The sequence below is a fragment of the Corvus hawaiiensis genome, chromosome 2 (genome assembly GCF_020740725.1).
Source record: "Corvus hawaiiensis isolate bCorHaw1 chromosome 2, bCorHaw1.pri.cur, whole genome shotgun sequence".
Lineage (NCBI taxonomy): Eukaryota > Metazoa > Chordata > Aves > Passeriformes > Corvidae > Corvus > Corvus hawaiiensis.
Window position 1 is genome coordinate 8,111,347 of NC_063214.1, and position 24,161 is coordinate 8,135,507.

Below are 24,161 nucleotides of genomic sequence, written 5' to 3' on the forward strand. Positions count from 1 at the left end.
GAGAAATTGCATTTTTTCAGGTAGAAGAATTTTCTAGGAAATACCCCTACATTTGAACTAGAAATAATCTGAAATATTCAATCATTTGTGACTTTTAAGGAAATCCAAATGTCTTTGTGAACTTCATGGGTTGTTTTTTATATCTGTTGTAGAATTTAAACTAAAATCTAATCCTAGATGCAAATTTACTTTTTAGAACAGATCTGAACCAGAGAGAATCATCACAATTCCAGTTGTAGTATACTTGAGGGGAAAAAAATAAAAATCTGAAGAACAGCCATGGCATTATCCATGACATACATCTAAGATATGTGAACTGCAGGTGAGTGCAGATGTTCTTAAGATATCTTTAAAGCAGATTACTCTGGCAGTTCAGCTTCAGGAGCTGAACATTAGCTAGCTCTGGTTATCACACCAGATGCCAAAGTGAGTTTTGCACCATGCTGATCTTCAGGATGCCTTCAGCAGTCAGACAGCTTCACTGTGTCCCACGGTGGCTGTATACACACATTTGTGCACTTTGCTGTGTCTTTTACTAGTGACCTATTCTGTTAGCTGCTTCTTGAAAGACAGGAATCTCTCTCCTCATGCTACTAGCAGGAAAAACTTTCCTGTACTTGGCACAGCAAAAGGAGAATGATAACATCTTACAGTAGCGATGGAGCACAAGGAAAAGTCAGTTTATGTGTGAGCGGAGGATTTTCAGGGCACAGTTTGGTTTGCATGATTCTGCTGAGATCTGCAGGCTGGATTCACACATGATGGGCACCCGCCTCTCCTGAGCTGCGTGCACTTAGTGAGCTGTCTGAGCACACTTTCCCTGCCAAGGCTCCGTGGCTGTGCTGCTATGGGAAGGCTGGGTAGGAAGCAGGACAGGCAGTCTGAGCCCCAGGGGCTGTCTGATGGAGATTATCCCCAACCCATCTGATGTTATCTCCTCCTGGAGACTTGAGGCCCAGAGAACACTCTTGCTATTTCCTACGTGTCAGTTGTTTTTAAAACCCCTTTGGACTTGCAGTGCCTATGGCTTGTGCACTTCCTTTTGGCAGGGAGCTGCAAGGATCAATAAAGATTTGTGGAGACTTGCTGTTTCTATGCCAGCTACTTTCTACAAAATTTATTTTCCCCTCTTAAAGCAAAAAAAAAAAAAAAAAAAAGTGTCTTTGAAATCATTCAGAGACCAAGGATCTTAGCCGAGGCCTGTGTGGATCTGACAGTGTGGGAAGATGATTGGAGAGGGAGCTGAAATATCCAGCTCGGCAATTTTATTCGTACTTGCTCCCTTGTACTCCCTATTCACACTTCTCCCTGCTGGCACACCCTTATTTATCTCTTACCTTGAGCCGAAGATATTGTGCTATTTTGAGAGAGATTTTCCAAAGGAACTGTAGCGTCTCCTTGGGATGATGGATCCTGGTAAAAAGATTCTTTTGTTCACTTGGTTTTGCACAAAGAATCATCTGTTTCCTTCTAATAGGTTTTTCTTCTAGGCAAATGTCTTTTAACAATGAGAATTAGAAACAAATTATATTCAGCTATTCAGACCTTGCAAGGAAAGCACAAGGACTGCCAGCCTTATGCCTTTGCCTTTTTCCTTGTCTGAGAAGCAGGCTAAAGGACAAATGCTGCACTGTGCTCTCTGCTCCCAAGTACGTGAATGGTAATGTTATATATATGTTATAGGTATTTTTAAAAATATCTACTGTAATCTGCATAATACATATATGTATATTTTGTTTGTAAATGTTCCAGTGATATAAAGACAATAAAGTATATGGTAACAGGCTTTTTTCAGCCCATTTAGCCATTGCATTGCATGAAAGGAAAGATTGTATATCTGGGTGATTTTTTTCCACAGCGAACAGTAGCTCTTCAATTATTTTCTCACTGTTTTTATCAGGGCTATTTTCATCCTCACAGGTTTTTGCAGGATGGGGATTGTGCATCTATACTATGGGAACATGATTATCCATGAGTGTGGTACCTGGACAGTGATGTGCTCAGAAATTAATTTTGCTTTTTATTACAGAGAAGGACAAAGAAGAACAAAACTTGGGGAAAAAGTTTCCCTCATTAAATATTTACAATTTCAGCTCCAGATTCAGGAAAGGTAAGCTCTGAGTCATTACTTTTTATTTTTAGTATCCAATCTACTTGGAAATGAATGGAACACAATAACCTTCAAATCCCTTCAGAAGTTGTGAGTTACATGAAATCATTTATTTGAAAAGCACCATGAGATACTGGAGGGTGTATTGGGTTGGCCAGATTCTGATAGCAGGGAGGGCTACAGGGGTGGCTGCTATGAGAAGCGGCTGGAAACTTCCCCCATGTGTGACAGAGCCAGTGCCAGGTGGCTCCAGGATGGACCTGCCACTGGTCAAGGCTCAGCCCACCAGTGACAGTGGTTGTGCCTTGGGGATAACACATTTAAGAAGGGGGAAAAATGTGTGGTGACAGCCAGAGAGGGGAGTGAGAATGTGTGAGAGGAACAGCTCTGCAGACACCCAGGTGAGTGCAGAAGGAGGGGCAGGAGGTGCTGCAGGCACCAGGGGATGAGATTCCCCTGCAGCCCCTGGTGAGACCGTGGTGAGGCAGCTGTGCCCCTGCAGCACGTGGAGGGCACGGGGGAGCAGAGATCCACCTGCAGTCCAGGGAGTCTAGAACAGGAGGATGCCTGGAGGAAGCTGTGTCTTCATGGGAAGTCTGTACTGGAGCAGGGTCCTGGCAGGGACCTGTGAGCCTGTGGAGAAAGGAGCCCATGCTGGAGCAGGTTTCCTGGCAGGACTTGTGACCCCCACAGGGGCCCCGTGTTGGGGCAGTATGTTCCTGAAGGATTGTAGCCCATGGGCAGGATCCACACTGGAAGAGTTTGTGCAGCCCATGGGAAGGACTCCCTTTGGAGAAGATTATGGAGGACTGTGAAGAACTGTCTTCCATGGGAGGAACCCCATGCTGGAACAGGGAGAGTGTGAGGATTCCTTCCTCCTGAGGAAAAAGGAGTGGCAGAGATGTGATAAACAGATTTCAGACTCCATTCCTTGTCCCCCTGCACTGCTGGAGGGGAGGAGGTTGAGAGAGTTGGGAGAGAAGGTGAGCCTGGAAACAAGGGAGGGGTGGAGGGAACATATTTTTAAGATTTATCCTTTATTTCTCATTATCCTATTCTGATTTGATTGGCAGTAAATCAAATCAACTTCCCCAAGTTGAGTCTGTTTTGCCCACGACAGTAACCAATTTGTGATCTCTCCCTGTCCTTATCCCAACCCATGAACCTTTAGGTATATTTTCTCACCCCTGTCTGCATGAGGAGGGGAGAGAAAGAGTGGCTTTAGTGTGAAAGGGTGTCCTGGAGCCCAGGCATGTTCAAGCCACAACAGAGTTGTTGGCTGGGAGATGTAAGGCACCTTATTCCTGCAAATACCCATTTTTTGACTCCACTTTCCCCATATTTAAAATTAGAAGTCTGGAGAGAAGAATATGAATTGATTTTGTGAAATTGTTTTGTGTTATGTTAATTTAAAATGATCAGCTAGCACAGCAGTAATGATCACAGAGGATTGTTCTTTTGCAACAAAGATAACATATCATTGATCTGATGCTTCAAAATTCATCAGAGACTTTTAAGGCCACAAGAGAGTGTTTTGATCAGCTAGGCCTGACTTCTTGCACAAGAAAACCACAGAGAATTCCACTAACAATTCCTGCAGAAGTTGTGCTTCTGGACAAACATAGTACTTTTGTTTGTAGGGGCTCCTTAAAGTGAAAATAAGGCTTTCTGCCCTAGACTTTTATGTTCATTAGGTATTTTTTAACTTCTTTTCAAAGCACAGCTGAAGATTTAATTTCATTTTATCTCTGACTTGAGGTATATATTAAAATCATGAGTGGATTTCTGGAAGTGAATGAAAGACACAAGTTATCTGTGAACATTTGAGTAAGAAAACTGAGCCAAAATCCATGATAAAATGCTGAAGTATCATCCACCCAGTGGAGATTTAAAAAACCATGCCACATAAATAAATGCAAAGAAAGGAAAAATGGCTAAAGTCGTAATCCAGTGAAACACTAAAGCGTGCCTGGGACTGTAAATAGCGTGAGAAGTTGCACCAAAGGCAATGAGAGTGTTAAAAGTTTCAGAAGACATAAGCATGCCTCTAAGTGCTTTAATAGACTGAAATTGAAGTGCCTAGTCACAATTTTAGCAAGGAGGTAGAACAGAGTTTATGAGACACTCAGTAAAATAAATTACAAAACAGAAAGAACTATAAGAAAAACTTCTTTTCAACAGTGATGTTTGTGGTATTAGCTAAGGATCAACCTCAAATGAGGTTCCCACTGTGCAGTGTAATGCATCTCAGGAAGCACTAGGTGCTACTGGATCTGCAGAACATTCAAGCTAAAGAGAATGCACCATTTTCAAGAAAACACTCTCTTCCATTATTTTATTGTCTGCCATATTATTTCCTCTTGTTTTAGTCTTGATTCTGTTTTCAGTTACATTGTTTTCCTCCCAGTGCAGAAGCCTTTGGTTTGCATTTCTCAGCTCCCAGAACCACCCCTGAAGAAAATAGGGCAGCAGCCCTGCAGGTGAGATGCACCATAACATCTTTTCAAAGACTGAAGTGCTTTATTTTCGAAGAAGCCGAAGTACATAATTGAACAGAGTTGCCATGATTAAAATGCAATTAAGGTTGTGAAGCCCTTGAGCATCTTAAATTGTGGCATGATACAATATTTATCAGGCTTCAGAACACATAATCACATCTTTGGCCATCCAGCCATGTTTTGCTTTTTCCCTATGCAAGATTAACCCTCTATGACAATTTGATGCAGCTAAACTTATCACTTCTGTATATGACACCTTAAAAATTCTGAGGTGGAAGAGTAAGGACTAGAATTGCACAGAAGACAAGCCAATGAAGTGACAAGAAAATACCCATGCTTAAGCATTCATTTAAAAAGATGTTTTTTTTTTTTACTGTTAGTGAATAATGGAGCTAATACAACATTCTGACAGGCATAAACCTATTGAATAATTCTGATACTGCAATCTACAGGTGACTCACAAGCAATAAATTGAATGATGTTAGTTTTATGCAAGAAATAATCTTCTAAAAGTCAGTAAAAGGCAAATGTATAATTCATATGGTTAATATTTGAGGTATTTTGAAGGTAAGTTCACACATTTCTTGTGTTTACATGCACATGGTTTAAAAAAAAAATAAAAGGAATAAATGACCTTCAGTTAAAAACTTGGCAACCATTTCAAATTCTACTTCTAAATTTGACTTTGTCATGTCTGCTTATTAAGGATATAATTCATCGCCTGGGAGTCTGCTCTGAAATACCAGTATCTATCATAAATGCTCAACAATTTTTTAATGTATCTGCTTTCAGACATTGGCACAGGATCAGCTTCAATGACTAGGTCAAATTCGGGTGTTGCTAGATGACACTGTGGGCTCTAATGGCAGCTTTGTGAATCTGCTGAAGAACTAAACTACTGTGGTTCAAAAGATTTATGGTTATTTTGATTGTTTGTCACATTTAGAAGTGGAGACAAGAAGATCTTGTGACCTGTACCTAAATCAGAACAAAAGGTTGCCACCCTTACACACAGACAGCCTTAATTAGCTGTTAAAAATGCTGTCCTGAGTTTCTCTGGTTTGTTTGTTTTTTCCAGGTAGGAAGACTTGTTCTGGAGGGGAAACAAATATAGCCACCATATATTTTTCCTTAGAAATAACTGCCTGTAAGCAGAACAGATTTTTACCTTTAGGAACTTATTAATGTTTAACAGATTTTTGCCTGTTGTGATATTACTTATTATACCTTCATGCATACAATAAAGTCTATACTCATCAGTTAGGTGTTGAACAGACACAATCTGTCTGTCTGTCTAGAGACATCAAATCCAAAACTCCTTCCAAATTCAAAAGAAGGGGATTTAAAATAGAGCAATTTACCCAATAGCGCAGCAGACTGAGGACTAGAGATGCTACTGTGTTTAAGAGCTGAAGACTCAGCTTTCAGTGTTAACAATACAATTACCACAACTTCCAAACAGCAACTACAGCAGCAATAGAAAAGAGAATTATACCTGTTTTACACAGCCTTAAAACTGAAAATTTGCTTGTTTGGAGAGGCAAAAAAAGCTCTTAAAATGAGATTGTAAAAGATCATCCTAATTTCTGCCTAATCTTGCCCTTGCTGCTTCCTCTTTTCATTACTCATCTTCACACTGCCCTTCGGAGAGCAGCATGAGCCCCTTGCCCCTTTCCCTGCCCTCACCTTCTGCCTCCACAGGCTCAGCCACCACCGTGGGAGTTTCACAGGTTCTCCAGGCAGTGCTTTCCAACCCTTGTGCTAAAAGCAGGAGGCAGATAGAAATCTTCCCATGTTAGAGACATACTTGGGAACCATTTTGAGCCATCATCAAGGAGCAGTTTAGCAGGTGGACAAAACATATAGGGGGATGTGAGGAGAGTAAATGCTACTTGACCACACAGCTGAGGAATGATTGTTTGTTTCTGAAGGGGGTGGGCTTGATAATACCAATCACTTTGTTCTGTGTCTGCAATGCAGAAGTTCCTCTCTGCTAATCTTGGCACTGACATTGAAATTGATGTGTGGCCTTTAGGTAAGTCACTTAATCAATGTGTTTGTAAAATGAGGATAATAGCATTTATTTGCCTGCCTGAAATGGATGCAGTAAGGACAGACTAGTTAATGCTGTGAAATGCTATTTACTAGTAATTGCAAGTATTATTATGCTGTGGACTTAAACCTCTCCTTGACTGGTAATTGAAATAGCTGAAGAACCAAATAAAAGTCAGAAATGTAAAGGTGACAGAGGTTTCAGCTAAGGTGCAGCTGGTTAATCCGCTTCCTTTTCATGGAGGTAATTATGCTTTAACTGAGGCAATATACATCAAAAATGTCTCAAGCATGTACCTGCTCTTACTCAGAAACAGAATGAGAGGAAATAGTATGGGATTCATATTTGAGTCGGTGGGTAATGTGCCATTGATAATGGGTCAAGGGAGGAGCTGGGTGTAACGCAGAAAAATACGTGTTCAAGCCTCTGTCCTGGGATGCAGGTGCACTCAGGTGTCCTGAGAGCAGGACGAGCAGTGTAGATAAGACAGAATTAGATGCATCATTACCATTTTCAACCCAATTAACATCCCTGCTCTTCAGGATTAAATAAGGTCTGTACCTCGCCTTTTGGCATGGCAGGCTAAAAAAAAAAAAAAAGTCCTAAGGGTGAGCAGAATGAATAATGTTGTAGAGCAGTATGAAGTAGATTAGGAAATGAATTACAGTAAACTGGCTTATCTGTGAGCTGTGCTCTGAGAACTCTTCTGAGGGTTCAGACTGGCCCCCCTTCTCCCACAGATGTTTCTTTGAGAAGGCAGGAGCGTAAGATGGCTGCCTGGGGGGCCTAAAGAACCAGGTCCTCCAAAAAATTTTCTTTTTGCCATGTGTAATACTACTAAGAATCATCCTGTTACAAACAATCACGTTTGGTTGATGCAGTAGTTATAATAAACTTAGGTTTCTCTAACAACTAATAAAGGAGTTTAATCCTTCTTTATGCTGAGTGAAAGCTAACCAGCAGGGTAAGTGCCTCTGACTTGACTGGAACTTGGGGAAATAACTGCTTCAGGAATGTTACACATATCTCACTTCAGCTGCTTAATATTTTCATGGTGAATTTGCTTGAAATTTATCAAGGAAGCAGGGACTCAGACTGTGATTGGCAGTATCTCCAAAAATACATCAAGAGTTATGAAAAAAGAAGTGGTGGAATTGTTAACTGAGGAATGACTTACTTTGCCTTTATCCATTTACAGCCTTGCTTTCCAATTTTAAGTTTTACAATCCAAACTTGGGGCAAACCCAGCCAGGTGGCTGCATCTCCAGAGCAGCAGTGATAAACACCCAGGGGCACCCGTGGCTCTTGGCAATACTGCTTGGCATGCTGTTGGCAGGATGGCTTCCTGCATGTACTGGAGTGGATAAACTTTCCACCAAGCTACAGAAGGAGAAACATTTTGCTTTCTTCTGTAAAACAGTTTCTTGGGGAGATTGCAAGTCACTGCACAGTGGTGTAGAACCCAGGAGAACTGTCACACAAGGCAAATCATCCTTCAGCTTCCTGTGTTAGTAAGGTTAGAAACAAAAAGGTGCCTCTTTGGGCCTCATCAAAACCTGCTAGCTGTAGGACACTCAAAATAGGAAAAATCAAATGTACTGTAAGCCAGACATTAAAGGGATACACTTATGAGAAGGAGATTTATATTCAGAAATAAAGAATATGGGATGCCGTAGGCTTCTCAGGTTCAAAGAGGGCGTCTCAGGGGAGTTCTGCTACAGTAATACGTGGGCAGAGCCCTGTCACTCAGAAAGACTGCACTGAAGAGATTAGACAAAGGCAAGGTCCAGCAACTGCTCTGATCCCATGAGAGACAGTGCCAATGGATATAAAGGCACTGCTGTCTGCCAGACAGTGAATGCTTAGAAACATTTCTGGGAATATTTTGTCAAATTGGTAAAAGAACATGCTCAGTAAGTTAATGTTCCTTGTGGGTTTTGATAATCATAGCCTTACAGAAAAATCACTCAAAATGGCATTTGAGTAGCCAGGTCAAAATGTCTAGCAGTGGCAGTGTGCTAGGTATCCACAGGTAACAGGAATATCATACAAGTTCAGTTGAAACAAGACAAAGGCACTAAATTTTCCAGATATGAATTCTAGTCCCAGATTATCATGGTCCCTTCCAACCCAGGCCATTCTATTACTCTATGATTATCTGTGGATTACCTACAGATCAAAAATAATGCATAGATGAGATTTTAAATTCACAGAAAAGACTTTAAACAACTGGGGAAAAAGTTTCTAAAAGAATAATGCTCTGTATTTCCCTTCAATACCAGAGCGGACACAGTTAAGTACTTAAATAATCATGTACTACTTCTGGTTAGGTTTATGCTAAAAAATTGGCCAAGCTCCAATAAGATACAGCAAATTTTATTTTGTAAGGTTTCCTCTAGTACCACATGCTTTGAATGTGCACTGAAATATTTCTTCTATACTTTGTTGCTTTGTGATGATGACGGTCATGATGGAGATGCCTGTTCTATAGAAAAAATTCTACAGATGGATTGCCCATCTTATTAGGAACAGTGAATCCTTACCTGGATTTTAGGCAAGCACTGTCACTACCCAGTGCTCAGCAGCTCCTTGTTTGCCTTTCCTCTCTGACAGTTATCCCACAAGTGACACATTTGGCACTTCACAAACTCTGGACATCCATCTACATACACATAGAGAAAATCGGGATCTTATTTCAACAGCTGAAAGGAAAATCAAACAAGGCTGCATACGCTACTAGTTTTTTTAGGATATATTTGGAGGTGCCAAGAGGATGGAGCCAGGCTTTTTTGGTGGTACTAAGGAATAGCACAAGAGGCAAAGGGCAGAAAATGGTGCACAAGGAAGTTCCACCTGGATATAAGGAAGAACTTTACAGTGACCGTGCACTGGAACAGGTTGCCCAGAGAGGTTGTGGATCTCCCTCTGGACATACCAGAAATATCTAGATGCAATCCTGTGCCATGTGCTCTAGGATGATCCTGCTTGAGCAGGGAGGGTGGACCAGATGACCCACTGTGGTCCCTTCCAACCTGACCCACTCTGTGATATTTTTACTCACCATCCACTGCACTCCTGGAGGTATATTGGGAAAAGATGGCATTGTAGCCACATCTTAAACTGTGATTACACAGGGACTCTCCGTGTGCTGGGACAGGGAATATGGGAAATGGCAAGGGCAGTTCTGTGGAACCAAAGAGACACAGATCTGGTGATGTACATTCAGATCTGGTGGTGTCCATTCAGATCTGATGTACATATTCTCCAGCCTTTCCTCCTTACCAAGAGTTTTCCACGTATACTGTAGGAGCAAAGGAATGTTTTGGCCCTGCCTCCAGGCTACAGATGTCCCTGGCACCATTCACCTCAAGTTCTAAAGTTCAAGCACATTGCTACGTTTTACTACTCGTGTTTTCTGCCATGAGTGGCATTGTTGTAAAGTCAGTAATTCAGCACCCGGAATATAAGGTGGAGAAGAGCTGTGGATTGTCTCATCTGAGCTTACTGACTCAGAAGTCCTGTGCTCTATTCAAATTTTCTCTAAAAAGAAATAGATGCTGACTTGTTTAGAATAGAAATGTATGTTTAAAAAATAATCTTTCTCCATTTTCCATGTTTTTACTTCATTTGACCTAGTTATTCCAGGCAAGTGACAGTTTTAACCAACAAGAAACTCGGTTTTCATTGATACAGCAGCAAGGTATGTCATTCTGCCAGCAAAGACACATTCACTGAGTGTTATGGTAATTATATGTACATTAGAAAAGGAGACTTTCCATCCACCTTTAATGAGCTATTCTTAGCACCAGAAGTATTTCCCAACTCGTTATAGGAGAAGGAGATTTAACCTTACCCTGTCAAACTTAAGGAGACAGATCAAAAGTGTTACAAGAGGGGGAATTCCAAGTCATCTCAATTATGTGGCACCACATGAAATAATTATATTTGGTTACCCTTCAGAACGATATGTTCTTGAGGGGTAACTTTTATGTACTTCTCCTCCAAACATGGCCACACTCTGAGTGTGCTGCTTTTGATTTTTAAATAGCTCACACAGCTATAACCCCTGTGTGTTATCTCTAATGATGAATGACAGTATTGTATTTACAAGCAGATTCTTGATTTGTTCTTGAAAGATTTTTTTTCCCTTAACTATCCTGGTTCACAATGTAAGACAAAAGAAATTAAAGGCTTTGTTGAATCTTCTCTAACATAATGGAAAGTTATCAGAGAAGATTTTGTACTTTTTACTAATAGAGATGATACACAATGCAAAATAATTTTTTGAAAAGAAGAGAAAGAATAAAACTAATCAAACCTCCTTCAGTTAATATGCAAACTTGCACTCAAAGCACTATGTAAAATATATTAACCTTAAAGTCACAATGTACCCAATTTAAACTCAGAAAAAGACTTGTTTCTGAGTATTGAATAGGTTATAAAATTAATTTAATTTAGTACAGAAATACAACAGAACCCACCTCAGTTCCTCAGTACGAAAAGGTCTTGATGTTTATGAAAAACAGTACCCTGATATAAAAATGAAATCATGTGAACAAGCAGGACGGACACCAAAAGCTGAAATACTTCAGTTTATTCTAAAAATGAAAAAACAGGACAAGACATTTGACTGTTTCACGTTAAATTTGCAAAACATTTCTAGATTTAAGAAAAACAGAGACAAGAGGTGATTGCCTTTTTTTTACATTAATAGGAATATCTATACTTCACGGCATAGAAAGGAAATTAGAAAACCAGGAAACATATGGCACTTATTTTTCTGTTGCAGGCAGTGTTGGTGCTTGTTTTTACAGTTATGAATACTCAAGCCTTCCTTTTGCAGAAAAGGAATGGCTCCTTGTGCGGCTCCTTGCAAAACCAGAGTAATATTTTGATGACACTTGCATCTCATATTTCACAGTCCTGTCCCTTCATCAACATGCAATGACATTGTGGAGAAACCATCATGCCTATCTCATCCATTGATATGCTACTCAATTTTCTTCCATGTAACTTTAAATTCCTTAGGGATGTCAATGCCACACGACTTACTGTAAAATAATGGGGAAAAAAATCAATGTTAAGTCAAAAAAGAACTAGAAAAGAGAGAGGGAGAAGATACACATGCAAGCACATAAATCAAGAAAATAAACCTAAACCAAAAAGTATTACTTTGGGATCTTACAAATTTAATAAAGGCAGTATTTATAAAAACAGAGCTAGCATGAAAACTCCTAAACCACGAAAACAATTATACTGGAGAAGTCGGCTTAAAAGCTTTATTTCAAGCAATGTAATACAACTCAGATACAGAGCTCTTAACAAGTCTTCATGTAAATCTTGTTCAGAATTGCAAGTAACCCAGCAACTTGGACATAAACCTGAAAAAAATCCTAGTATTAATCACTTGTAGTAGTGCTAGAGTGGTTTCAACCTACCAGAACACACATTTTTGGCAAGCACAGAGATAAGACTGAGAACAAGTCCATCCATTGAAAAATGCAAAGAATGCGTATGATATTTTATAGTGCTAAGAAAATAATAAGAAATGAACAGTTGGTCTTGCTTTATCCTCACTTTTAGTGTGCCTAATACATGCCCTCATTTGTCAGCCCTTTTAAATGTTAGGTATATCAGATGACTTAAGTCAGATTGATATTCACAGTGAGTGTCTTTTAATGGTATGATTGGAATAACAATTTGATTGTACAGAAGGTTACGTTCCTTGCGACTCAAGGGTTCCTGAATGACAGCAAAGTAGTCAAAATTCACAGAAATTACACACATGTATAAAAACCAGTCCAGTGAAGATGTGAGTCTGTTTTGAAATGACAAATAAAAGCACACAGAAGTAAGAAGATAAATGAGTATTTGGCACTATGTAACACAAATGACACAAAGAAAATTTTGGTGGATGCAGCTAAATTATGTGCTTTTCAGTTAGACACAGAAGTAATTTAAAGTCAGAGAAGCTAAAACATCCTATGCAACATGACACAGTTAATACTTGCCCTTAGGTCCTGCAGAGGAAGGTTTTGTGTTCAGAGGACGACGGTCCAGATTTAGAGAATGACTCAGCTCCCTTTGTAAGTGTTCCTTGTGCATGTGTTGAATCAGATGACAACACAGGAGCTGCTGAGGACACAGCTGAAGGAGTGCTTAGGTCAAGAAGCAACAGATAATTCGTGAATTTTAAGAGTAATTCGTTATTTTAACTGTGTGCAGCTGAAACAGTGGAAGGAGGAGATAGAACAAATAATTCTAACAGTGTGGACAATTATCTTATGAATAAAGAAATCTCTTTATTTGCATAAATTGATTCCTTAGCCATAAACAGTAAAAGAACCAGATAATTACAACCAGAAAAATTTCAGGAGAGGACTTAGTCTGGTTTATGAGACTAAGCTTAATGAGGGTAAGACATGAAGGGCTTCTGAAAAGATTCCTAATTTATAGTGTACTATTCCTACTAGAGAGTACTATTATGGCTACTCCTTGACTACGATCAGCTTGACTGACCACAGACAGTGAACTGTATCACTGATTAAAAAAAGTTAAATTTATAGAAGGTTGGTATTAAGGCAAAAATATATATCTATAACAATTTATAAATATAATAATGTATATAACAATCATATAATATATATAACAATGTATTATATATCTATAATAAGATATATAACAACGTATAATAACATAAATCTGTAATGGCAATTTTGCCTGGAATATTGTGTTACGAGATTCTGTGATGGCACAAAGCAAATGGCAGATGGGTTCCAGAGACTCAGAATCCCTACAGGTCCACGAGTTCTCATTTATCCCACCACAATTATTCATATTTCAAATTCTTTGAGGAAAAAGAGCTGGAATAAAAGAAGACATAAAAATATTTGTTATTTTTTAGCAGGACATAGCATTTTGAATACTTAAGTATTTCTACAGCATATTTATCAACAGTTGGCTAATGTAAGACTATTGCACAATGAGCTGATTTGCTCATGGCCCCAAAAGCCATGGATATAAATTTTTGTTGTAACATCTGTTGGGATTTTAACATAAATTTGGTAAATTCTACAAAAGCAGAATAAATTGGAAGAGATATTGGGCTTAAGTTTTTCATGTTCTATATTGACAAACTACTGAATTGCAGACAGGCTGTAAAACAGGCCTTTGAATAGTATAAACATTCATGATGTCTTCCATTTATAGATGCTTTTCTTGAGTAGCTCAATGACAAATTTGAACTTAACAATGCAGTGACCTCCAGTTTTATATAGCTCTGCTGACTGTGCATTTCAGCAAAACTACTGTGATTTTGAAAAATCAGCCTGTCTCTAACTTGTCTCCTGGATTCTCCACTAAGGAATTACAGTTTTATATTGCTGAAACTACTGATTTTAGTAAAGTAAATGGTTGAGTGATAGAGAAATAAAATTGCAGAGAATGGTAGAAATCTGAGAGCCCTGGAGTGAAGATATTGTGCAATATTCAGACTGGCTGGGAAATAGGTAAGAGAGAAGCAGATGATGTAAGGAAAAGGTTTAAAAATAAAAGCAAATTTACCCAAGGCTGAGGAATTGGAATCCCTCAGTGTGAACATCACTGTTCTTGTGAAGGCCTCAGGGGCTGATGACGTATAAAGCAAGTCCTGTCTCTTGTCTGCATCAGGAAGACTGACAAGCTCAGGACTTAGAGGCACACTGGAAGGGTCACCAGAACATCAGAAAAATGGGGCATTTCTGCATTAATCAGATAATTTATACTGTTACAATATTTACTGGACTAACAAATTCTTAGTAAATTCTTAGCAATGTGTATGTGGTGTAGAAAAGAAGATTTTCAGTGTAACAAGTCAGGGGAAGACATGGGAAAACCCATCTGTGAACCCTTCTAGTTGGGCTGGTGAATAACCAAGCCTCTGCAAAAACTTTTGTACAAGAAAGCCTACAGTCACCATAGAAGACTTGGAATGAATGTAGCAGAGGCGTGCAGTCCTGTGTTCTGGCAATTATCCCATTTACTGTAAAATAAAAGAATTTTGGGCAACCCAGGTGCTTCAGGGTCACTAACGATCCAAGGAAAGCAGAGAAACAGTAGTTACATCAATTTATGATCTGGCTATGACTCACTCCAGCCAAGCCTTGCGCTGGTAAGTGGCAGGTTTTGTGAGGGACAAAGGAAACTTTGTTGAAAATCTGAGAGAAAGAGGAGAAAACAGAAGGCAGTCAGAGAAAGCTGCTGATAGGTGGACACTGAATGGAAACTGATACTTGCTTTAAAAGCCTCTGATCATAGTCCTCTGTGATCAGAGACCTCTGTCTCTGCCCCTTTCTCATGACCCAGCTAAGCAGAGACAGTTTTTGTTATGGCTTTACCTGTAAAGTACAAAATCAGGTAGACTGACAGAGGAATCAAGGAAGGAGAAAACCAAATCCAACCTCTTACTACACATGCCCACTCTGCCCCTAGAAATACCTGCCCTCCTCTCCTTTTGTAGAAGAAATGGCTGAGCTGAGGGAACGGTACATTCAGCAGGGACTAAGTCTTGGAGATGCAGATTCTTGCAAACCAGCTCTTCCTGCAGGAGCAACTGCCTGCTGTGACACTGTATGAGTTTGAACACTGTATGAGTTTGAAAAGGAGGCCCAGAATGTGACAGATTGTATTGTCTGAGGATGGATCACAAGCCAAAAGAAAGCAGAGATGTATTAGGACCAGAAAAAGCTGTCAGTCTCTGTTGGAAGTTTATGTGGTTGAGACAGGCCAGCCTTGAATTATGACCAGGGTGTATTTTAAGACTTGTAGTGGATGTCCTGGACACAGAAATGCATTCAGTTTTAAGGTCAGTAGACACTGGAACAGTACAGAATGAGCTAGCAAGCCGTATAAGGGAAGAAGTGATCTAGGGGACACTAAATACTAGCAAGTGAGAAAAACAAACAAAAAGTCCATCAGAATGCATGACTCAGATGCTGTAAAATCTGCTCTTTCTTTTTGTCAGCATTCACTCTCATATAATCTTCTCTGGTAAAAGTGGCAAAAGGGGGATGACAAAGTGAAAAGAGGCAGAAAAGTAGTCCATGCACACATGCAATGGTAGGAAATAGTGCAGTAAGGAAATAGTCAGACCAAGAACAAACACACATGGAAGCAACAGAAGAAAACTGGGGAAGGAATGCAATCCTGGAACTAGCAGATCACTAACTGAAGAGTGCCATAAGGAAAAGTGCAATTAATTGCTTATGCCCCACCTTTACAGACACCAAGGTGAACTTCCCCACTTGGGGATGGCCTGCCTTCCTGGCGGAACTACGGGACAAGCAGAAAATGAAGAGCCTGGATGCTGCCTGAGAAGATAATATAATGCAGAAAGAACCAAAGAAGCTGGATATTCATGCAGGAGAATTCAGAACTGCTGTGAGCAGGGGGACTGCTGATGTGTGATGATGCCTTGCTGCAGGAGCTGATGGTACAAGAGTGAGGAAACCTGCACCAAGTGGCTGCTCAAGCTCAAATGAGATTGGGCACCAATATTAACCATTTTTTGAGTAGGATTAGGTAATGGAATACAACATCCAGAGAGAATTTTGAGAGATAAACAGAAGGCTCAGATACATCAAAAAGGAAGGGTGATTGAGGAAAACTGACTGAGAGCCATCAGCACTTAAACTATTCTAATGGAACTGGGACTGCATTAACTTGGAAAACCAAAATTTACCCATATAATACATGATAGTAATTAATACATTACCAGTGAAGGTTGCTATTTGGATTAAAATATAAATATTTAGCTGTTCATTGCAAAGAATTGTCATCTAATGAAAGTTACCTAATAATATGAAGAAAATTTTTTTACTAAGTAGTAATGAAGTTTTATTACTACATACTTCAACATAAAATATTCAGGAAACAGAAATGCAGCTAATAATCCTGTATGTCCTCAGAAACCCATACTGAGGGAGGTGCTGGGTGCCTGGGTAACTAAGATAACTATTAATTATATTTGCTCTTTTTATTTCCCACAGATAACGCAGTTTAAGCAATCCCTTCCAAATGTACTCACACTGTAAGCTGCATATCCCTTAGTTTTCTTTACTGCATAATTTTATTAAGCTGCCTACATATGGAAAAAGTGAAAGTCATGCCACTTTTCTTTTAACAGAAATGCCATGGCTGATTTTAAAAACAAGCATGATATAAACCTTTCTAATAAGAGAAAAAGGATCCAACCTAAAGGATTTATCTCTAAGCAAGAAAAAACCTGTGTGAAGACAGATTAGTTCTTCCTAATCCATGAATATTGATGTTACTAACAAAAATGTCTGTGTGTACATATTTGTCTTGGATGAAGATTTCTGTATTTATAGAAATGTAGAGTTTTGAGTGTTCTAAGAGGAAAAGGTGAATCACCGAGGCATAAAAATTTTTCTATGGAAAATTGTATTGCATACAATACAATCACCTATGGCAACGGATTGCACACCTGTAAGTGTAGCTCTGTATCACTGGGATTGTGAAGGCTACACCTTCAGTTATTGTACTGGGGATATTCCAAGACAGAAATAGTAGAAACTATGGGTCCCTAAACTGATAGGGTATCAAAATGCGACTTATAGTACATGACCTTATGTGATTATTCAATTAATTCAGGTAACTTTGGAGATCTAAAGGTATAGCATTTCTGAGATGAGAAACGTGCATGTGAAGATGGGTAATTGAACATGATAGATGTTCTTCATAGTGTCTTTAGGCAGATTCCAGAAAAACAACGGCTCAAAACATGCATTATCTATGTAAGGAAATTAGTTTCCCATGTTTTGATAAATGCTCAGATCAGAATTTGACAAAGATGTAATTATGAAATAGCTCCAGTCATTGTGCAGTTATCTATGTAGGATCCAGTTACGTTCGGATACATTCAGAAATCACTGTGCACCATCTCAGAGTGTGTAAAATGCACACTGACAAGCACATATGAAATGTAAAGCTATAAATAACGCCACTACTTTAAAAGTAAGACTGTGGTCTCTAATATCTACAGAAACCTGAGCTTAGCTTTACACCTTACAGTTGTAATTTTAGTTGCTCAGTGGTTGTATAATTATACATAATTATACTCTCAGACCCTTTTGTGTGCTAAAGCATTTTCTGTATAACAAGTATGCATTGCATATATGTATATATAAATGTATTATTAATAAGGGTGTTGGGTTTTGTTTTTGGTTTTTTTTTTTCAAATGAATCCAATATTTTGAAAAATGATACTGTTAAAGTATTCATTGGACTAACAAGAAGTTCTTAGTTCCACATTTGGTGTTTTCTTCTGACTATAAAAAGATTTTGAGTGTAGCACTAAGGATCTGGTCCCTGTCCCATCTTTCTGTTCATTCAACACACTGGTGATTGCACCTGAGAATCAACTGGGTCAAATGCCACTGACTGCCATTAAAAAGTAAACCAGAACTAATACTGATAAGATCTAAAAAACTGTCTGTGGAAAGCATTTTGGACTTCCAAAAGTTCTGCATTTCACACACAGTTTGCACCAGATTCATCTGTTCTTCCTGTGGTGAAGTCGGGATAGACTTGAATTTATGAATACAACTGAGATACTATTCTGCTTTTTGAAAACTAAAATAGTTCTATACATACTAATGAATTTATATTGACAGAGCTGTCAGAGCATTAGCAGTATCCATCTCCTCCTTTCTTCTCACCTCACTTGACCTCCCAAAGGATTAGATGTGTTACCCTCTGAACGATTATCTGGCAACCTCACTTTCTCTTCTGAGTAAAAGGCCAGGCCGCCTAAATGCCTGTAGTGTTTCAGGGAGGAATATGGGACTATGCAGCCAAGAAATGCCCAAGGTAATATAATTCCTCAGGCGTTTTAGGAAAGACCTGAAAATGAACAGCAAGAAAGCAAAATTGCTGCTGTTGCTGTGGGGTTTCATTCTCAGTTCTAAGTGTATTGGATATAAAGCATACAATATTTGGTGAGTGTTAATAAGTTGCTTGTTTAATAGCAATACATTGTTAAAAAAGCCTCAGCAATAATAGCAAGAATGTTCCTCTGGGGTAACTATCCAGAGAGCTCAAGCTACTTATTTTCTAAGTGTTACACATAAACACACATTGGTAAGACAGAGGTGACAGCTACCAAGTAGTGTGGTATGGCATTAAGGAGAGAGTCCAGAATGTTTTATGGTCTTCCCCTAATGCATAAACACATATGCAAACAACAGGAAACAGCAGTACTGGGAGTTGTAGAAAGTTGTTACTATTGGCAGTAATTACTTCTGAGAAATACAGAAGGCATACAACCAATAGAGTACCTACAACATCCAAAAATATTATGAATTTCCTGAAGGTTTTATTTGTATTTTGTATCTGTGAACTGTTTCACAAATTCTTACCTGATTTTTTAGTAAGACTCGTAGACATTTTCACAACAAATATTGTTCTACATCTGCAGATATTTTAAAATTGGTATCACACTTTGAAGTACCTTGATTAATGTGTAAACAACTTTAAAAGGTATTTACATTTTTTGATATTCTGTTATACAAAAGAAGGACACCAAAGCATAATCACACTGCAATATTGTGAAAGCAAGAAGCAGTCATTATTTAGGACTTTCAGGTTGTTGGAATGTGTTTTTATTTTGCTCTGAATAGTAAGTGAAAATGGCATTCCCATCAACTGTGCTCACTGGAATCTTACAACCCTGAAACTGGCTTTTTAGTGTTTCAGATTGTATATTTGTTTTGATCTTTCAAGATGTGTGGTTATGTAAAGCTCCTGAAACCATGACAGGGCAAAGGCAATACCTTAAAAGACAGTATCAATACCCTATTTTTCTTATAAATTCCAACCCTAAAATTCTTAAGCCTATGAACTAATTAATAAATATATCAATGTATACTTGGAATGTTTGCTGCAATTTTCAAGGATATGTGCTTTGTTCTTCATATGTAATCAAACAGTTCAATCCTTGCTTAAGTACAGTTTTAATTATGGAACACTGACATGATGTGTCATGCAGCTGTGCAACACTGACCATTTCTTTTCTCCTATGTGTCTCACCTTGGCAAATCCAAAGATAGGGATAAGTGTCATGGGATCACAGAAAAGCTTGTTATGGAAGGGACCTTTAAAGGTCACCTACTACAACCACCCTGCAATAAGCTACAGCTCCACAACCAATGCTTGACCCCTCTGGGAAGACTACTGAGATAAAGGATAATTATTTTTTTTAACGGGGGCATTTGCACTGGGTCTGGATGACAGCTGTGCAGTTAAATACTTATGGATCCTTGAACAAATAACATGGGGAAGTATGGCTGGCCAATGTGGCAAAACAAGATAATTTTCTTACAAATTTTGAAGTCCACTTTGTGTTAAGTACTGAATGTGCAGAAACCAGTCCAAAAGTGGGAAGTTGCAATGGATACTGTAACATGCTCAGGTGTCTGACACCTCTTTAAAGGATAGGGGATCCTTCAGGAATCCATTCTTCTGGAATACTGAAGCATAAATCTTTTTGAACAGCTGTCTCTGTCCACAGAAACACCTTTTCTTGATAGGTCGCATTATGAGATCCAGTATAGGCATGAGTGACAGCTTGTCAGTCCTTGCTCATGGACTACCTCTCATCTTTAAGTCATGGAAAGGTGCAATGGAAATAAAAAATACAAACATCTCTCTACATGAAAGCAAGCAAAGTGGGCCAACCATAACTAGATGTAAAAAGACTTTCAGGAAAAGGAGTTGGGAGGAGTTTTGCCCAGACTGAAATGATAACAAGTCTTGATATAGCCATTAAGTATTGAACAGAACCATACTAAGGACGTGCCTTGTGACTTGTCACTTTGAGAGACCAGCAACTCTTACATGTTCTCAACAGAGGGTTAAAAAATATCCTGCTGCCTTTGGTACCTGCCATCTCTTCTCAGACAGGTTAAACTGTGGGACTGGGCAGTCTCTGTATTAGCTGCAGAACAGAAGCCTGTACCACAAAGGCAACTCAGACAGGCCTGGAAGCATCTTACAGAGCCAGGCCAGGACCAGGACCCAGGTCTGCTCTAAGCCACTTGGTTTAGAAGAACCTGAAATTTGCGCTGTAAGAGCCAGTCAAGGCCAGAGACCTCACAGATCCATTCTGGTTGAAATATGAACAGACACACTATTGATGAGGAAGAATCTGAACCAGTGCCTTAATGACAAAAAAAGGATTTTTTAACTTAGTTCCTATGGTTTATCATCTCTGTCATCTTTTTTTTTGCAAGATAAGTGCAAAATATTAGTGAATCAAAATGGAGGTGCTGCATGGTAGGAGCAGCCATTTTTATCTTCAAAATTTAGATTTATCTTTGAACTTTGCATATTAAAAAAAATCTAAATTGATTTTATAATTTTAATTATACCGTTACTGCTCGCATCACTATGCAAAAATTTAAAGTATACATAACTTAAGCATGAACATCCTTTGAAAGATGACTTTAGAGTAATTGATACACTCCAGCCTCACTGGTAACTGGGTGCGAGACACATGCCTTAGACACCATTCTTATATGATCCACTGCTGTCTACATAAAAGAGCAGTTATTCCCAACAGTCCTCCTCTTTCTGTTTGCACTGGCAGCAGCAGCTGGCAGCTTTGTATCCATCCCTGCCAAATGCACAAAGACACATTCAGCTGTTGGGACAGTATTCATTGTCTGAGCTGCTGGTTTCGCCTCCAGGTAGAGGACTAAATGGCAGTGTCCTGAGAGCCAACCTCGGCTCATGGTGGGGACACCAGGATCATGGTGTAATCAATGATCAAAATAGCATATGCCTTAGTATCTTGGATTTAATTGTGACAAAGCAGGCAGATAAAATCATGCCCAAGTTGTAAAATGAAACATGAGTAGATACAAATGGTATGCTTGTTCATATCCTGGTTCACAGAGTGTTAAATATATCATTGGGGCTTTCTCCGTTACAGAGACAGGGGCTATCTGCAGAATTTAACTTCCTGAAGTTCAGGGTTGCTTGTATATGAGGCTGGATGCTATGTCGTTTCTGCTTAAAATGAATGTTAGAAGGGGTCCCTGTCTCCAGGGAGGTGCAAGCCACAGCTACATTCCTACACAAATTGCTCATTTATAGATGTCTCTCTTGTGTTTATGCTTAAAAGCTAATAACAATGCTGTGAACTTGCTTGAGCTTCCTGACAATGAATAAAACAAACAAACAAAAAAGTGCTAAGGAGTGGAACTCCTGTTTCCAATGCTCATGCATTCAAAGGCTGCAGGAATTGCTCTCCCACCTCCACTTCAAACAGCAGGTACCCTCTCCAGTACTAAACACCTGGAAGCCCCAAAGCAGCAGCACATGCAACTTTTGTAAAAAACCCAGTTTCCTGGCTCTTGATAATAAGCTGGAATTTATCTTTTCCTTTTAGTTGACCACGCTAGTTAAGTGTGAGAGTAAGGGTGACACATTTGCAGAAGAACACACACACACAATATGAGGAAAGAAGCAAAAAGACGATGGTAAGAGCTGTTAAACTCAGGCACTGAAAGCACTGCCATGCAGAAAGTTTTGAGAAGCCTGGGAAATTTTAAAAACAGTTTTTCAGTCTCCAGTGACTGAAGAAATTGTGGCCACTGTGGGAAAAAAGAAATCTTGATGTATCAGAGCTGGATATGACAAGTAGTTCTGATACAGCATAGATGCTACTTGTTTCAATAACCAAACCAAAACTGGGCCTTCTGTTGGGGCAACTGCTCTAGCTAACAGTATAATTATTGCCCTACCCAGTCTTTGGACAGAATACTTGTTGCACTCCACAAGGAAAAAAAGGAACAAAGGTACTTTGGTCTTGCCTGTTTAGTTAGAAACTGCTACAAGGAAGGAAATACAGTGCAGTGAAGTGTACATGCACTGTTGATGAAACAAATCATTACGGAAACTTTCACTGTAGCCAGTTTTGGGTGAAGTAATAAATGAACTGTTAGTGTCCATCACACACGGTGCTGTTAGTCACCTGGCAGACAGGAAGGAGAAACAGCACTTAAATTCAGAGGAAGCCAAGATAGGGAGGATGAGTCCAACTGAGGACAACAATTTTGGAGATGGTTGTGGGAACGAGTTAAGGTATCTAGAAGCTGAAAAGTTCATAAACTGTGGCTGAAAAGCATTCAAAAGAGGCCTCTAAATAAACTTTCTCACTACATGTCTAAACAAAGCAAAATTGCTGGACCTTAAATAAAAGTGCTCAATGCTGGCCTAGAGGCATGGTCAGCCTGGTGATTAGTTGCCTTGGATATTTGGTGGCCTATCCAAAAACGAGACATGCTGATATTAGGTCAAAAACTTCCACAGCAATCTACCTGTGCTATTCAGCATTTAGAGCTGCACTAGGATCAGTTGAACTAATCTTACCACGTTCGGAAATTTTTCTGTGTCTGATAAAGCAACATTTTACAGTACAGACTCGGTGTTTATGAGAACTCATGGACGTCCCCAGAGTCTTGTTTTGCTGAGCTGTCTATGAGCACGCCAGCACCCTATCAAACAGTCGAGAAATTTATTCCAGCAGTCATGATGATGCCAAATCTGCTTTGGGGGGTGTTGATGTTGGCTGGGGTGTGCGGTGGGTTTTACGTGTGTGGGAACGCGAAGTTCACCCGGCAGCTGACACGCTGAAAAAGACATCAAAGAGCCACTAAGAAAACAAACTGGGGGACCGCCGAGCCACGGCGCGCAGACATCCCCCTCCTGCCGGGCGGGTCGGCTCCCGCAGATGCTTTTTTTTTTTTTCCCCCCCAGTTGTTTTTATTTCCTCTGCTGTCACCCCATGCTGTTCGGAGACCGGCGCTTCTCGCGCACCGCCCGCGGCCCCTTCCCGCCCCGCGGGCAGCGACCCGGGGCTGCCGGACCGAAGCCATCGCCGAGGGGAGGCCGGGCCGGGCCAGACCGGGAACCACCGGCACCCCCTCCCGCAGCCGCGGAGCCCCGGCTCCGCCGCACCGCGGGCGGGGAGGAGCGGCGGAGGCGGCCCCGGCGGCGCCCCGGGCGGTGGGCGGGGAGAGGCAGGGGCGCCCGGCCGCCCGCCCGGCCCCCTCCCCGGCTGTATTTAGCGGCGGCGCGGATCACGGGGAGCCCGCGGTGGCGACATGGCCGCCGCCAGCACGGAGCCCCTGCAGCCGCCCAGGCTGCAGCAGCTGCTGGAGCGGGATCCTTACCTGGCGCCCTTCCGGACCGACTTCCAGCGCAGGTACCGCCGCGTGGAGGGGAGCGCGGAGCGGCCGCCCGCCCGCCTCTGGGGGCGCCGGGGCGGGCGGTGTCCCCTCCCCCGCGCTGCTCTCCCCTCCCCTCGGCCGGGGCGGCTCCGCTTCCCTTCCGGCGGAGGCGCCGCTGCCGCGGGCGGAGCCGCTGCCAGGGCTCGGCGAGGCCTCCCGGGCCGGAGCGCTGCAGGGAGGCCTCGCCCGCGGGCCTCCCCGCCGGCCTG

The 24,161-nt window shown here is 40.6% G+C and overlaps 1 protein-coding gene and 1 long non-coding RNA gene across 8 annotated transcripts in view; one reads left to right on the forward strand and one right to left on the reverse strand.

Annotated features, from left to right (window-relative positions):
* Positions 1 to 1,946: 1,946 nt before the first annotated feature.
* The window catches only part of GBE1 (1,4-alpha-glucan branching enzyme 1), a 165,293-nt gene continuing 143,078 nt past the window's right edge, over positions 1,947 to 24,161 (forward strand). Inside the window, exon 1 of one of the 3 annotated variants that reach the window (XM_048326884.1) lies at positions 1,947 to 2,110. In XM_048326884.1, coding sequence (XP_048182841.1) covers positions 1,962 to 2,110 — 149 coding nt within the window. In that variant the 5' untranslated portion in view covers positions 1,947 to 1,961. Of the gene's footprint in view, positions 2,111 to 23,764; positions 23,928 to 24,161 lie in introns of those variants that run through there. The other 2 variants (XM_048326893.1, XM_048326902.1) reach the window with 2 other exon arrangements.
* On the reverse strand, positions 2,577 to 24,048 carry LOC125337329. Of its 5 annotated transcripts, none has more exons than XR_007208021.1 (5): positions 23,896 to 24,003; positions 23,093 to 23,352; positions 11,143 to 14,400; positions 9,205 to 9,323; positions 2,577 to 2,988 (listed from the first exon to the last, which is right to left on the reverse strand). It is a non-coding gene; the product is annotated as an uncharacterized LOC125337329 (long non-coding RNA). The 5 variants fall into 5 exon arrangements; XR_007208020.1 differs by having other exon boundaries at positions 11,143 to 13,524; positions 14,225 to 23,352; XR_007208016.1 differs by having other exon boundaries at positions 11,143 to 23,352.